The sequence below is a fragment of the Indicator indicator genome, chromosome 3 (genome assembly GCF_027791375.1).
Source record: "Indicator indicator isolate 239-I01 chromosome 3, UM_Iind_1.1, whole genome shotgun sequence".
NCBI classification, from domain to species: Eukaryota; Metazoa; Chordata; class Aves; order Piciformes; family Indicatoridae; genus Indicator; species Indicator indicator.
In genome coordinates this window covers 50,335,146-50,351,044 of record NC_072012.1, presented here as the reverse complement: position 1 = coordinate 50,351,044, position 15,899 = coordinate 50,335,146, and the positions used below count along the sequence as shown (strand labels likewise).

The 15,899-nt window shown below is 47.9% G+C and overlaps 1 protein-coding gene across 1 annotated transcript in view; it reads right to left on the bottom strand.

Moving 5' to 3' along the window:
* The window catches only part of TPH2 (tryptophan hydroxylase 2), a 65,990-nt gene that overhangs the window by 35,267 nt on the left and 14,824 nt on the right, over positions 1–15,899 (bottom strand). Inside the window, exons 6-7 of the mRNA XM_054399546.1 lie at positions 9,728–9,924; positions 6,973–7,108 (exon numbers count right to left, since the gene is read on the bottom strand). Of these exons, the coding sequence (XP_054255521.1) occupies positions 6,973–7,108; positions 9,728–9,924 (333 nt within the window). The remainder of the gene's footprint in view (positions 1–6,972; positions 7,109–9,727; positions 9,925–15,899) is intronic.

Here is a 15,899-nt window from a genome sequence, read left to right as displayed (position 1 = left end):
AATCTCATTTCCTTCCTTCCTAGGCATGTGTGTTTCCTCCTGATGCAGGGCAGGTAGGGCAATACTCTCAGTGCCTGACAGTGTGCTGAATGCCTTCTCTGCTTCAGTCTTTACAGCTAAGGCTGGCCCTCAGTCCCTGAAGACAAGAGAGGAAGCCTGGAGGAAGCCTCCCTCAGTCAAGGAGTGGGTCAGAGCTGGACACCCACCAATCCACAGGCCCTGCTGGGATGTGCCCCCAGTGTATGAAGGAACAGACTAGGGTTACTGCTGAGCCACTCTCCATCATTTTTGCAAGGTCATGGAGAACAGGGGAGGTGCCTGAGAACTGGAGGAAAGCCAAAGTCCATCCAATCTTCAAAAAGGGCAAGAACCCAGGAAACCACAGGCCAGTCAGCCTCACCTCCAGCCCTGCCAAGGTGAATGGAACAGCTCAATCTAGAGGTCATCTCTAAGCACATAGAGAAAAGGATTATCAGGAGTCAGCACAGATTCACAAGGTGGAAATCATGCTTGACCAATGTGAGAGCCTTCTGCCATGGTGTGCCAGCTGGGCAGAGGAGTGGGGAGCAGTGGATGTTGTCTGCCTCGACTTCAGCAAGGCTTTGACACTGTCTCCACTAACATCCTCACAGGTAAGCTCAGAGGAGTGGGCAGGGAGGTGGGTTGAGAAGTGGCTGAATGACAGAGCACAGAGGGTTGTGAGCAGCTCTGCAGGGTCTAGTTGAGGCCTGTGGCTAGTGGTGATCCCCAGGGGTCAGTGCTGGGTCCAGTCTTGTACAGCAGATCCATCCAGCACCTGGATGAGGGAACAGAGGGTACCCTGAGCAGGTTTGCTGATGTGGGGAGTGGCTGACACCCCAGAGGCTGTGCTGCCATCCAGTGAGACCTGGCCAGGCTGAGAGCTGGGCAGAGGTGAACCTCATGAAGTTCAACAAGGCAACAAGGGTACGTGAGGAGGAATAGCCTCATGCACCTGTACAGGTTAGGGGTTTGCCTGCTGGAAAGCAGCTCTGTGGACACAGACCTGGGAACACTGGTGGACAAGTTCACCATCAGCCAGCAATGTGTCCTCATGGCCAAGAAGGTCAATGGCACTCTGGGGTGCACTAAGAAGAATGTAGCCAGCAGGTCTGCCCTGGTCAGGCCACACCTGGAGTACTGTGTCCAGCTGTGGGCTCCCCAGTTCAAGAGGGACAGGGAACTACTGGAGAGAGTCCACAGAAGGTCACAAGGATGAGTAGGGGACTGGATGATCTCTCTTAGGAGGAGAGGCTGAGATACCTGGGGCTCTTTAGCCTGGAAAAGAGAAGACTGAGAGGGGAATCTTACAAATGCAGAGAAATATCCAAAGGGTGAAGGTGATGAGGATGGGGCTGGGCTCTTCTCAGTGGTTCCCTGCAATAGGACAAAGGGTAACAGGTATGAACTAGAACACAGGAGGTTTCACTTGAACTTAAGGAAAAATTCTTTACTTTGAAGGTGGCAGACCACTAGAAGAGGATGACCAGAGAGGCTGTGAAGACTTTTAAAACCTGCCAGGACATGTTCCTGTGCAACCTGATCCAAGCATTGCTAGCTCCAATAAAAACCAAAGCAACAAGAGCAATCGAGCAGGATTGGCTCCAAGCTCCTGGCTTCAGGTAAGCATGCTTGCCTCCAGGCAGGCTTCTGCACTACTAGTGGTACCTGTGTGAGCACCTAGGTCTCTGTCCTCTTGTGCTGAAGCCACAAGTGCCAGAAACAACTAAGCAAAGCCAAGTTATTTCCAGCTCTGCACTGCGACACAGGCTCTCTGTGTCACTTCCACCCTTGCAGACAAAGCCTAGCTCCATTAACTTGCCCTTCCTAGCAAGGAGAGCAAGATGGGGAGGCAGAAGTTATTTCTCCTCCTGCCTTTAACATGTAAATTCTTCCCTTAAAACTATGCAAAGAAGCATTCTGAACACAAAGTTATAAAGAGGGGAAGCGTGAAACAAAAAGCACATGAACAAAAAAAAAAAAGAAGAAAAAAAACCCACAAAACCACAATAAAATAAACCAAAAACACTTCCAGGCAGAACCATGAACCAGAATTTGGGATTGTCAGTGGAGTCTCTGCCAGTCTGGCCCTTTATAGATAGTCTAAACAATATAATTCTTCACTTAACTACCAAGGCTTGATTCTTTTGTGCTGTTTTTATTCAGAAAATAATTAAGTTCCTTTAATTTATTCACACACATTGCTCAGAGAAAATAAGATTTCTGTAATGCACTTTTCACAGCAAAAGATTTTTCTTGGAGTAAATTAGTTAGCAGAACAGAGGAAATCTATATAGCTCTGTGAACGTGGTAGAAGCATAATGAAAGGCAGGAAGCAATGTTTGAAAATGCATCTAGCAGTGATACAGATCAGACCAAATGAACTCTCTGATTTGTATCCAGCTCTCCAGCCTGGCTGCTAAATCTGATGGAAAGCCCACTGAAGTCAAAGGGACTCTTTTCACCAGGTTTATATCATTGAAATGCAATATTCACCAAGCCAGGGACCTGCAGCAAACCTCATTATGGCCTCATATATCAAGCAGCAGATCTCAGGGCATTGCAGCTACTGCAGAGGATGAAGAGCTGTCCCCACTCAAGTCAATTTAGCTTTGCCATTGATTTTTTTTTTTTTAAAGCCAGGATTTCATTCTACATTTCTGATAACACTTACTATGTGCTCTGTCTTATGAGGAGAATTAAACACAATTTAAAAAGAGGCTTCCAAACTCTTCCTATGGAGCTCCTGATAAGGAGTACACGTTATTTAATTTATGTGAACATGGAGATCAGCAAGAAGAGAGTCATATCATTAGGAAACTGTAACCTAATTCCTCTGTTAAATCACATTGAGAGGTGTTAAGAGCATAACTTGGATTTTTTTCAGCCCAAGCAAGGGATAAAAATCTTAACTCTAAATGAACTACTATAACTACACAGTGACCTTTCCAACACCATGACCAAGGAGGTTATCAGAGGAGTAGTTGCCCTTGCTACTGAGGACCAGCTACTATACACTGCATAAATCTGATTGTAAACAATACCCTGGAAACTACAGGGGTCTGAAATATACAAATCAATGATCCAGAGAGCATCAGGCAAAGCAGAGAGTATCACAGAACATTAGAGGTTGGAAGGGACCTCCAGAGATCATCCAGTCCAACCCCCTGCCAGAGCAGCAGCACCCAGGGGACTCCACACAGGAATGCAGCCAGGTGGGGTTGGAAAGTCTCCAGAGAAGGAGACTCCACAACCTCTCTGGACAGCCTGCTCCAGGCCTCTGGCACCTTCACTCTAAAGAAGTTTCTCCTTATGTTGAGCTGAAACCTTCTCTGTTCAAGTTTGTCTCCATTGGTCCTTGGCTTATTGCTGTGCACCACCCAAAAGAGCCTGGCCCCCTCCACTTGACCCCCAGCCCTCAGCTATTGATAGATATCTGTGTCCTGGAAGATGGCCATTCCTTTGGTCTTGTTGGACCAAAGCCTCTATCAACAGATGAGAATGTTCTTCTAGTTGATATTGAGTTAATAGATGTCATCATTCTTCTGCTGAACACTGGCAGACAGAACTGTAGAATCATTTTGGTTAGGAAAGACCTTTAAGATCACTGAGACCAACCATTATCTGGCTCTGCCAAGTCCTGTGCTAAGCCATGCCCTTCAACACCACATCTCTGTGGTGTTTTTTGACATCTCCAGGGATGCAGATTCCACCACCCCCTGAGGCGGCCTATTGCGGTATTTCATAATTCCTTCATTGAAGAAGTTTTTCTGATATCCAATCTCAACCTCCCTTGGTGCAACCTGAGGACATTTCCTCTCATCCTATCACTTGTTACTTGGGAGAAGAGACCAACACCCACCTTAATACAACTTTCCTTCAGGTAGCTGTAGACAGTGGCAAGGTCTCCCTTCAGCCTCCTTTTCTCCAGACTAAACAACCTCAGTTCCCTCAGCCACTCCTACCTGAGACACTGGCTTCCAGCAGGAGGGGAAATAATTGGTGCAGAACTTGTTACTTCCTAAGTAAATTGATTTTTAAAATATCTACACGTACTTTCAGACAGACCAGAATAGGTCCAGCATCACATATATAAGCTTTTCTTTCATGATTTAACACTACAAGAGGGACATTTTGGTTCTGGAGCATGTTCAGAGAAGCACAATGAGGCTGGAGAAGGGCCTGGAGCACCAATGCTGCCAGGAGGGGCTGAGGGAGCTGGGGGTGTCCAGGCTGGAGAAGAGGAGGCTGAGGGAGACCTCATTGCTCTCTGCAGCTTCCTGAAAGGAGGTTGGAGCCAGGAGGGGGCAGCCTCTGCTCCTTGGTGGCAAGGGACAGGACCAGAGGAAATGCTGCACCAGGGCAGGTTCAGGCTGGATGCTAGGAAATATTTCTTCCCTGGAAGGGTTCTCAGACATTGGAATGTTCTGCCCAGGGCAGTGCTGCAGTCACCATCCCTGGAGGTGTGCAAGCAGTGTGTGGAGCTGGTGCTCAGGGACATGGTTTGGTGTTGGGCCTTCAGTGCTGGGTCAAGGGCTGGACTGGATGAGCTTGGAGGTCTCTTCCAACCCCCTTTTTTATCACCTCTTTCCGAAAGAAAACAACACACACACCAAACCAGCTTCTTAGCATTTCAGCAAACCCTTTTCCCAGTTCCCATGCTGAGGAAAAGAGCTAAGCAGATGAGTGTATAACAGCACCATCTGGTGCCTCCTGCCAGAGTCATGACAGAGCATTTTTAGACACAGCTTCACACATGCTGCCATTCATCCTTTCGTGTCAAAAAACACTACTCCATGGCTTTGGCAGTCACAGAATCACAGAATTGTCAGGGTTGGAAGGGACCTCAAGGATCAGCCAGTTCCAGCCCGCCTGCCATGGGCAGGGACACCTCACACTACAGTAGGTTGCTCACAGCCACATCCAGCCTGGCTGCAAAAACCTCCAGGGATGAGGCTTCCACCACCTCCCTGGGCAACCTGTGCCAGTCTCTCACCACCCTCATGGGGAACAACTTCTTCCTAATGTCTAATCTCAATCTCCCCTCCTCTAGCTTGGATCCATTCCCCCCAGTCCTATCACTCCCTGACACCCTAAAAAGTCCCTCTCCAGCTTTCCTGTAGCCTACTTCAGATGTTGGAAGGCCACAAGAAGGTCTCCTCAGAACCTTCTCATCTCCAGACTGAACAACCCCAACTCTCTCAGTCTGTCCCCATAGGAGAGGAGCTCCAGCCCTCTGCTCATCCTTGCGGCCCTTCCCAGTCATGAAACCAGAGTTAGGCATGGGTGCAAACATTGACAGGACCAGAGTTGAATATATACCTATGAACCCTCTGTGTACATTTTGGCAGCAATAAAATACACTCCAGCAGCTCAAGCAGAGGACACAAGAGCTACAACTGCACACTAACCACCTGATGATTGATTCACTGTGAAAATGTCATTGCTGTGCTTATAAGATCAGCAGATGCCTCTGGTAAAACTGCTTCATAGTATCTAGCTGGCATGGTGCTGTTATTACTGCCCAGAGCACAGCACACAATACAGTACAAGACAAGAACTACAATCACTTCCATCTTTTCATTTCCCCCCACTTTTCATCAAGAGACCAAATGCCAAAATATTTCATCCAAACTGGCATTCCTCTGCTTTGGAAAAGCTGCAGCACTGTCCCATGAAAGTCATAATGAAAGTGTCTTATTTCTGCCATGTCCCCTAGAGGAGCTTCACATCTAACAGCCTCTGTGGCTGAGACAACACTGCCCCAGGACTTGTTTGCATTGTGTTAGGGACAGAAATGATATTAGTGGAGAAAAACTAGAAATGGGCAGATTCAGATTGGATGTCAGGAAGAAATTCTTCCCCATGAGGGTGGTGAGACACTGGCACAGGTAGCCCAGAGAGCTGGTAGAAGCCTCATCCCTCGAGGTTTTTAAGGTCAGGCTGGATGTGGCTCTGAGCAACCTGCTGTAGTGTGAAGTGTCCCTGCCCATGGAACTGGAGGATCCTTTAGGTCCCTTTCAGCTCTGACAGTTCTATGATTCTAGGATTCAGCTATGGAGTCTGGCCCATAGAGACAGATGGGGACACAAGAGCAAACTAGAATCTTTTTTTTGTGCCTTTCTTCCCCAACTTCTTTCCTTAGTTGTCCAACAGAAAATAAAACTGTAGACTCTTTTGCACAACGTTTAGCTGAAAACTCCATCTCCCTCTGAGACAGAATCCAAACAGAATTTGTTTGACCCACCATATAAGTAACTCAGTTATGGAAGCCCAAAAGAAGCCTTTGAATGAAGTGTCGGCTCACCAGTGTGAAAGGTTTTGCCATCATCAGTGTAAGCAGATTTTTTGCCTTTGAAGGAAAGCTCTTCTTTTCAATCTGGATAAAATCTGCTAGGTCTCTCTTAAGAATCATGGAATCATCATAGAATCATAGAAGAGTCTGGGACAGAAGGGACCTCCAAAGCTCATCCAGTCCAACCTTCCTGCACTCAGCAGGGACATCCCCAACTAGATCAGGTTGCCCAGAGCCCTGGCCAGCCTCACCTTGAATATCTCCAGGGATGGAGCCTCAACCACCTCCCTGGGCAACCTGTTCCAGTGTTCCACCACCCTCATAGTGCAGAACTTCTTCCTGATCTCCAATCTAACTCTGCTCTTCTCTAGTTTGAAGCCATTGCCCCTGGTCCTGTCCCTGCAGGCCTTTGCAAACAGTCTCTCTCCAGCCTTCCTGTAACCCCATTCAGGTACTGGCAGGCTGCTATTAGGTCTCCCTGGAGCCTCCTCTTCTCCAGGCTGAACACCCCCAGCTCCCTCAGCCTGTCCCCATAGCAGAGCTGCTCCAACCCCCTGAGCATTTCTGTGGCCCTCCTCTGGACCCTCCCCATCAGGTCCATGTCCTTCCTGTGTTGGAGGAAGACCTTTGTCAGCACTAAAGCAAAGGCAGCAACTTACGGTTCTGGTGTGTAGAGAGGGTCTGAGCCGTGCCGGACGTACTGAGTGCAGTGAAAGACTCTGTAGGCTAAGCCAGCCAGGAAATCCCGTGGGGACAGGTACCCAGCAACTGGTCTCACTGTGAAGCCAGACCTTTCTGAAGGGAAGGAGAGAACAGAAGATCATAGAATCATAGAATCAACCAGGTTGGAAGAGACCTCCAAGGTCATCCAGTCCAACCTATCACCCAGCCCTAAGCAATCAACCAGACCATGGCACCAAGTGTCTCATCCAGTCTCCTCTTGAACGCCTCCAGCAATGGCGACTCCACCCCCTCCCTGGGCAGCACATTCCAATGTGCAATCACCCTCTCTGGGAAGAACTTCCTCCTAACATCCAGCCTAGACCTCCCCCAGCACAGCTTGAGACTGTGTCCCCTCCTTCTGCTGCTGGTTGCCTGGGAGAAGAGACCAACCCCCACCTGGCTACAACCTCCCTGCAGGTAGTTGTAGGTCTCCCCTGAGCCTCCTCTTCTCCAGGCTGAACCTGTTACACAGGTCACTGTAGCAGTGTCTGAGGACAGGTGCAGTAAGAAGACTATCCAGCAGATCCAGGGAGGCTCTCCTCACTCGCTACTCTGCCCTAGTCAGGCCACACCTGGAATATTGCATCCAGGTCTGGGCTCCCCAGTTTAAGAGGGACAGGGATCTGCTGGAGAGAGTCCAGCAGAGGGCTCCAAGGATGCTGAAGGGACTGGAGCACTGCCTGGGGAGGAGAGGCTGAGAGCCCTGGGGCTGTTTAGTGTGGAGAGGAGAAGACTGAGAGGGATCTGATCAATGTCTCTCAATAGCTGAGGGCTGGGGGTCAGGAAGGAAGGGACAGGGACAGCCTCTGCTCACTTGTGCCCTGCGATAGGACAAGGGGCAATGGATGAAAACTCCAGCACAGGAGGTTCCACCTCAACATGAGGAGGAACTTCTTCACTGAGAGGGTGACAGAGCACTGAAACAGGCTGCCCAGAGAGGTTGTGGAGTCTCCTTCTCTGGAGCCTTTCCAGCCCTGTCTGGATGTGTTCCTGTGTGCCCTGTGCTGGATTCTCTGGTCCTGCTCTGGCAGGTGGGTTGGACTGGAAGACCTCCAGAGGTCCCTTCCAACCCCTAACATCCTGGGATCATCCTGTAATGATCTGTTGTTAATTATTCTACTACAAGCACAATACAGAGGATCTTGGCTGAAGATCACTACATACAATTTTCACTACTTATGTGGGGCTGGGGATTCAATGATCTTCAGAGGTCCCTTCCAACCCCTAACATCCCGTGATCCTGTGCAAGAACTACTTCGTATTGCTAGTCAATATTTAATGAAAACAGATTGAGGCATTTTTAGATTGTTTTGAATACTTTCTGCCTAGAAAAGATGATAAGGTATCACAAGTGGTGCTCCCAAAGCACAGAGTATCTGATTTTTTTTATGTCTGGTACCAAACAGGAAAGAAGTTTCTAAAATAGAAGATGACTTCTGTAAAAATATACTAAGAACTTAGAGAAGAGAATAGGATTCAATCTAATCTGCCTTTACTTTTACAGACAAAACACTGTCTGTGAAAGCAAAACACTGACTTTCACAGCTGAGCTCCTCATTTAAATATTTAACACAATGTTCCTTTGTCAGATTAGTCTCAGAGGGGAATCATTTCATACTTAGTGACTCTGAAAAGCACATTGATGAGATCTCCAGCACTCAGGAAAGCCTCTCTCCTCTGGGGAGGAATAACAGCAGGCACCAGGACAACTTAGAGGCTGCCCTGCTGGAAAGCAGCTCCATGGAGAAAGACCTTGGAGTGCTGGTGGACAGCAAGTTCTGCATGGGACAGCAATGTGCCCTTGTGGCCAAGAGAGCCAATGGGATCCTGGGGTGCAGCAAGAAAAGTGTGGCCAGCAGGGCTGGGGAGGTTCTGCTCCCCCTCTGCTCTGCCCTGCTCAGACCACAGCTGCAATCCTGTGTCCAGTTTGGGGCTCCCCAGTTGAAGAGAGACAGAGACCTGCTGGAGAGAGTCCAGGGGAGAGGCAAGAGGATGCTTAGGGGACTTGAGCATCTCCCCTGTGAAGAGAGACTGAGAGCCCTGGGGCTGTTTAGTGTGGAGAAGAGAAGGCTGAGAGGGGATCTGATCAATGTCTCTCAAGAGCTGAGGGGTGGGGGTCAAGTGGAGGGGACCAGGCACAGTGATAGGACAAGGAGCAATGGAGACAAACTTGAACAGAGAAGATTTCAGCTCAACAGGGGGAGAAACCTCTTTCAAGTGAGGGTGACAGAACCCTGGAACAGGCTGCCCAGAGAGGTTGTGGAGTTTCCTTCTCTGCAGACTTTCCAGTCCTGTCTGGATGTGTTCCTGCATGACCTGATCTATATTGTATGGTCCTGCTCTGGCAGGGGGGTGGACTCAATCTGTTTGGGTCCCTTCCAACCCCTGACATCCTGTGATCCTGTGATTCAGTGATGCCCACTGACAATGATGGGAGTCTTTTTATTCAATGGGCTTTGTATTTCCTGCTAACAAAAAGAATCACAGAATTGTCAGGGTTGGAAGGGACCTCAAGGATCATCCAGTTCCAACCCCCCTGCCATGGGCAGGGACACCTCACACTACAGCAGGTTGCTCACAGCCACATCCAGCCTGGCCTTCAAAACCTCCAGGGATGAGGCTTCCACCACCTCCCTGGGCAGGAGTGTTTTCATGAAACCTTAGCATTGACAAACCAGATATGAATCTTACCTTTAAGGAAAACAGAAACATCTTCCAGCTGAGGCACATTATCCTCTCTGTATCCACAGTACTTGGTCAGCAGAGGGAAGTTCTTTAAATATTCACGGCAGGCATGGGTGGGATAGAGCTTACTGAGTTCCCTAAACACCACCCCCCAGGTTTTAATTTCTTCAGCTGTGTACTCCACTCTGGGAATGGGTTGACCACTGTGAAGAAAAGAAAGACAAAACACATTTGAATAAAGGGATACAAAATACATTGGAATAAAGGGATATAAAATACATTGGAATAAAGGGATACAAAATACATTGGAATAAAGGGACACAAAATACATTGGAATAAAGAGACACAAAATACATTGGAATAAAGGGACACAAAATACATTTGAAGGCACCGAGATTCTAAACAGAATCTTTGCCTTGTGGAAGGCAAAATTGCTGTGAAAAGTGTTCTTTAAATAATAACGGCAGGTAGAGGCTGCCTTTAAACTATTAAAACTATTTTTAAATGACAGCTAGATGCTTTTTCTTAGAATTACTTTACCACGAGGGTGGTAGAACACTGGAACAGGTTGCTCAGGGAGGTGGTTGGGGCCCCATCCCTGGAGATATTCAAGGTGAGGCTGGACAGGGCTCTAAGCAACCTGATCTCGTTGGGGATGTCCCTGCTGACTGCAGAGGGGGTTGGACTGGATGAGCTTTGGAGGTCCCTCCCAACCCAGACCATTCTATGATACTTCTTAATGTTAGTTGCACGCATTACATTCATTTAAGAACTGTATTTCTTATGAAGCAATTAGATTATTTCTTACTCACTGTACACATCATAGTAGAAAGCTGAATCTCTTATGTGCCATGTTCCCATTCCAGAGTTATACCTCCCCATTTACTGCCTTATCCCAGGCAACCAGTGACAGAAGGAGAGGACACAGTCTCAAGCTGTGCCAGAGGAGGTTTGGGCTGGATGTGAGGAAGAAATTCTTCCCAGACAGGGAGATTGGCCATTGGAATGTGCTGCCCAGGGAGGTGGTAGGGTCACCATCCCTGGAAGTGTTTAAAATCAGCCTGGATGAGGCACTTAGTGCCATGGGTTAGTTGATTGGATGGTGTTGGGTGATAAGTTGGACTGGATGACCTCTGCGGTCTTTTCCAACCTGGTTAATTCTGTGATTCTGGTTAGCTAAAGATCCTGATTCAGTCTGATTTGCAGATTCAGTCAGACTATTAGCAGACTGCAGGCTCCACTCAGTCTTTAACATGGATTTACACAGCACCAGTACCTGGCATTTGACAAAGTGAAGACTGGGCAGCTACACAGATGCTTAGAAGCATGTGGAACCAGTTAAAACAGATCTGTTGCTTAGACAGCTGCTTACATGGGCAGCTGTGTTTGGAACAACAAATTCATGCAGCAGGGAGGTGGTTGAGGTCTTATCCCTGGAGATATTCAAGGTGAGGCTGGACAGGGCTCTGGGCAGCCTGATCTAGTTGGGGATGTCCCTGCTGACTGCAGGGGTGTTGGACTGGATGAGCTTTGGAGGTCCCTTCTGGCCTGGTGCACTCTATGATTCTATGAAGAATCTCACCTTAGAGCAAACAACCTAACCTAAGTGAAACTAAGCCTCTCAATGCATCCATGCATTCATCTTTGGGGATTTTTTTCCCTTTTCCTCTGCAGTGTTCCTCTGCCTACTTCCCCTTCTACAGATGTGGAGCAATGACAAAGCAGGAGCCTGGCAGACTACTTCCTAATCTGTCTCTGACATCCAATATTTGCCTTGAGTGATTATGGCTAATTCAAAACTAACAGTGTGAGGAGTGTGAAGAGTTCCTTCCAATTTGCACTGCCTTGTATTTAGCTGTAAGGTATCCCCCATGCAACAGCCACAGGCCCTGATCTCATGGCATGCATTTCCTCCAGAACTGTAAAACCTTTCTCTGGAGTTAATGTTCACAATCCTTCATATGTAATCTCTGCAGTCTGCCTTCTTCTCAGGTATCCTCTTTCTCCACACTGTAACCAAGTACGGATTGGAAAAGGGATTCATAGAGTCCTCCTCTGCCCCATCAGACTCCTTATACCATTTCCGTGCCACAGAGCTGGCAGCATTGGCACTCCAGCCCAATGCTGCAGCTTCCCACAGTGCTGAATCACAGAATGTTAGGGGCTGGAAGGGACCTGGAAAGCTCATCCAGTCCAATCCCCCTGCCAGAGCAGGAGCACCTAGAGCAGATCACACAGGAACACAGCCAGGCAGGTTTTGAATATCTCCAGAGAGGGAGACCCCACGACCACCCTGGGCAGTGTGGTTTGAGCAGGGGTGTGTGGAGCATGGACAGTCCCAAAGCAGCAGCAGAACTGCAGTGCTGGGCTTTTGCTGGGGGCTGGTTGTTGCCTGGTTCACAGTCCTGCCTCCACTGTATGAGCTAACAAAGAATGAGCTCTCATGTCACATCCAATTGTTGTTCTGCAGGTTATGCAGTTCCTACATGCTCAGGAGAGGATCACTTCATCACCTGCCCTACATTCACTGCAGCTGTCCCCTCATCTTTATTAAAACTTCCCATTTAATCCCCTTGTCTTTCACTATATTAAAGGATTTTGATCCATGGCACTTACCTGTCAGTCAAAGGCTCCTTTGTATGAGGTACTCATACTTGTCAAGGACTCACTGAACACCCACTACATCTGCTGGTTCCCCCTCAGCCACTCTGGTGCAGACATGACAAGAATTGCAATGCAGTGAGTGCAGCATTGCCCATCAGCAGAACAGCACTGCCTCTGGGCCTCTTCTGCACTGGGAGGCAGTCCTTCAGCCCTGCTCTCTGTCTTCACTTTTACACTTTATAGAATCACAGAATTGGCAGGGTTGGAAGGGACCTAAAGCCTCACCCAGTTCCAGCCCCCCTGCCATGGGCAGGGACACCTCACACTACAGCAGGTTGCTCACAGCCACATCCAGCCTGGCTGCAAAAACCTCCAGGGATGAGGCTTCCACCACCTCCCTGGGTAACCTCTGCCAGTGTCTCATCACCCTCATGGGGAAGAATTTCTTCCTCATATCCAATCTGAATCTAACTATTTCTAGTTTTGCTCCATTCCCCCCAGTCCTATCACTCCCTGACACCCTCAAAAGTCCCTCCCCAGCTTTTCTGTAGCCCCCTTCAGATACAGGAAGGCCACAAGAAGGTCTCCTCAGAGCCTTCTCTTCTCCAGATTGAACAACCCCAACTCTCTCAGTCTGTTCTCACAGCAGAGCAGCTGCAGCCCTCTGCTCATCCTTGTGGCCCTTCTCTGGACACATTCCAGCCTTAAGCTGCCTGCCAGCTGATGGAAAGCATGAGACAGCTACCCTAAATTGTCCCGTAAATGACAGACACAGGCAGGCTGGTACTCAATCCACCTGGGGTTGCCTAAATACCCTGCAGTAGCCTCAACCCTTTTTCTTTGGCCTGCCCTCTACAACAGACACTGTCATCACATGTCAGCACTGGCCCAGCAGAGAGGAAGAGAAGTGTGCAGCAGTGGGAAGACCTCAGGTTTCTATTTAGCCTGTCACTAGGGAGGTATGAACACAATCAGCAATCTGAAGCTTGGTCACTGCTCACTGAAAGGTTGATAACTTAGTTAATGCTTCAGTTAACTCTCTACTACTGATGTAAGGGTCACTGAACTTTTAATTCCTTACTAGGATTTATGTCTAGGAAAGCTGACCTTCCTTCCAGCTGATCATGATACTGCTTTCTTTATCCAGAGGATCAAGGCAGGCTGACCCAAGGGAGGACCTATGCCTTTTTCACTCAGCTCTGCAAATCTCATTTTTCTCTCCCTCTTATTTCAAGAAGCAAGACCACCTTCTGCTCAAGCATCTCCATGAAGCACATGAATGGCCAAGCCTGCAGAGGCAGCTTTCTTGTGGGTAAAAAGATGGCTCTACAAGCCAACCTGTCCTGAATGATCCTGAATAAGGCAAGGACCAGTGGAGACAAACTTGAACTGTTTCAGCTCAACATAAGGAGAAACTTCTCTGCAGTGAGGGTGACAGAGGCCTGGAGCAGGCTGCCCAGAGAGGTTGTGGAGTCTCCTTCTCTGAAGACTTTCCAACCCCACCTGGCTGCATTCCTGTGTGGAATCCCCTGGGTGCTGCTGCTCTGGCAGGGGGTTGGACTGGATGATCTCTGGATCAACCCCTAACATTCTGTGATTCTGAATTTCCAGTTCCCCTTATGAAAATAATGTATTTAGGTATTGCCATTGTGCCATGGTCATGAGCTATCAACTCACATCATGAGTTCCCTCTCAAACATTCTATTTTCCCTCGATATTTAATTTCCTCAACACCTTTTCAATCCCTAATCAGTCTCAAAGGACTAATTAGCAAGATTAACACATTTTCACTGTCTTTAGAAGCTAAGTGAAAGAGGAAGGAATTAATTTTTTTTGTCCATTTACTTCATACAGTTGATCTTCACTGCTGTGCTCTACTAACATTTTCATCTTTCCCTCTAACAACCAGCACCAGCAAATATTTGCTCTTCCAAGGCAACTTCTTAGTGTTTTTCCATCTCTCATCACTACAGAGGCCTTGTTATGTTCAAGCAAAGTAGAACACAGAATCACAGAATTGTCAGAGTTGGAAGGGACCTCAAGGATCATCGAGTTCCAACCCCCCTGCCATGGGCAGGGACACTTCCCACAACAGAACAGTAGCAGTTCATAAAGGAAAGGATGCTCTGGGATTTTCTATTCAACAATATTTTTCATAGAAGCAATTCCTTGCAGCCAATTCTTTGCAGACAGATCTCTTTCTTATTTTTTTAAGGAAACAAGTGTGGAGTTTGTTGGGTTGCCTTTTTTTTCTTTAAAATGGGAAAATTAAAAGTAGAAATGCATCCAGCCTCAGCAAGTGACAGGAAGGTCACCGACCTGGAAAGCACTGAGAGGTTCAAGATGATGCTCTGAATTTATTCCTGAGGGAAGCAGTCCTTAAAACAGAGCTCTTCCTTTTGGATCAACAAGTAAATAGTCAATAGACCTCAGAGGAGAGTGTGAGGAGCTTGCAATGTGGGGAAGTGCAATGAGACACTTCATCAGCTCTGAGCTCCCCAGCACAGGTAGCAGAAACAGCTCAGCTCTAGCAGCACAGAATCCTTCCTGAGCTGATTTGCCTTTCCTCAGCATGGCTTAGGCTGAGGGTAAAAGTCTCCCTGGGCTGTCCCTGTGGTCATACCTGGAGACTGACTCTACAGCCCAGCAGGGATAGCACATCCCTGGGGTTAACATAATCACTGCATGAGACCTGGGGAGTACAAACAAGATTTTGCCCTGTCTTAGGTGATGGCCCTAAGCACTGCCCTCCAAGTCATTTTGGGATCCCTGACTGAAAAAAATAGAGCATAGGAAGAGTTTGAAATCTTTTAAAAGTTCCAAAGGATCAGTGGGATGAAGAAGTACTTTCAAAGGGTTTTGCTGAGGTACAAGATCTGGTTTGGGTGGTTTAATTTTTATAATATGCCTGTAGAAATGGTTCTTGAGCCTTCAAAATGTATAGAAGGAAAATATTTTTCCTTTCATAGGATCATAGGATGTTAGGGGTTAGAAGGGACCTCTAGAGGTCATCAAGTCCAACCCCCCTGCCAGAGCAGGACCACAAAATCCAGCACAGATCACACAGGAGCACATCCAGATGGGTCTTGAAAATCTCCAGAGAAAGAGACTCCACAACCTCTCTGGGCAGCCTGTTCCAGTGCTCTGGGACCCTCCCAGTCAAGAAGTTCCTCCTCATGTTTAGGTGGAATCTCCTGTGCTTTAATTCATCAGTTTTCCTGGGAATATGCAGGATTGCTCTACATGATTTTTGAGCAAAGCCATTTCTCACTGCTTTCAGGGAAAAAAACACCACCTTCATATCAGCACACCAACCACTGCTGGCTGAGCCTGCTGCATGATCTTTCCAGCACTTAAGCAGCTGAGAAGGAGAATGGAGGAAGCAATTTCCAGCAGCTTAGCAGCTGTGAAATGCACAGCAGTACTGCTACCAGTCACAGGTAAATGGAGAGTTAACCAAGAGCTCCAGGAGCACACAGAGTCTGTCCTCACCCACAGGGAGCTGCTGACATTTCACACTACAATAAATGCTAGCCATGAAAGCTCTTGACTCTACCATGAGCAGGAGACATTA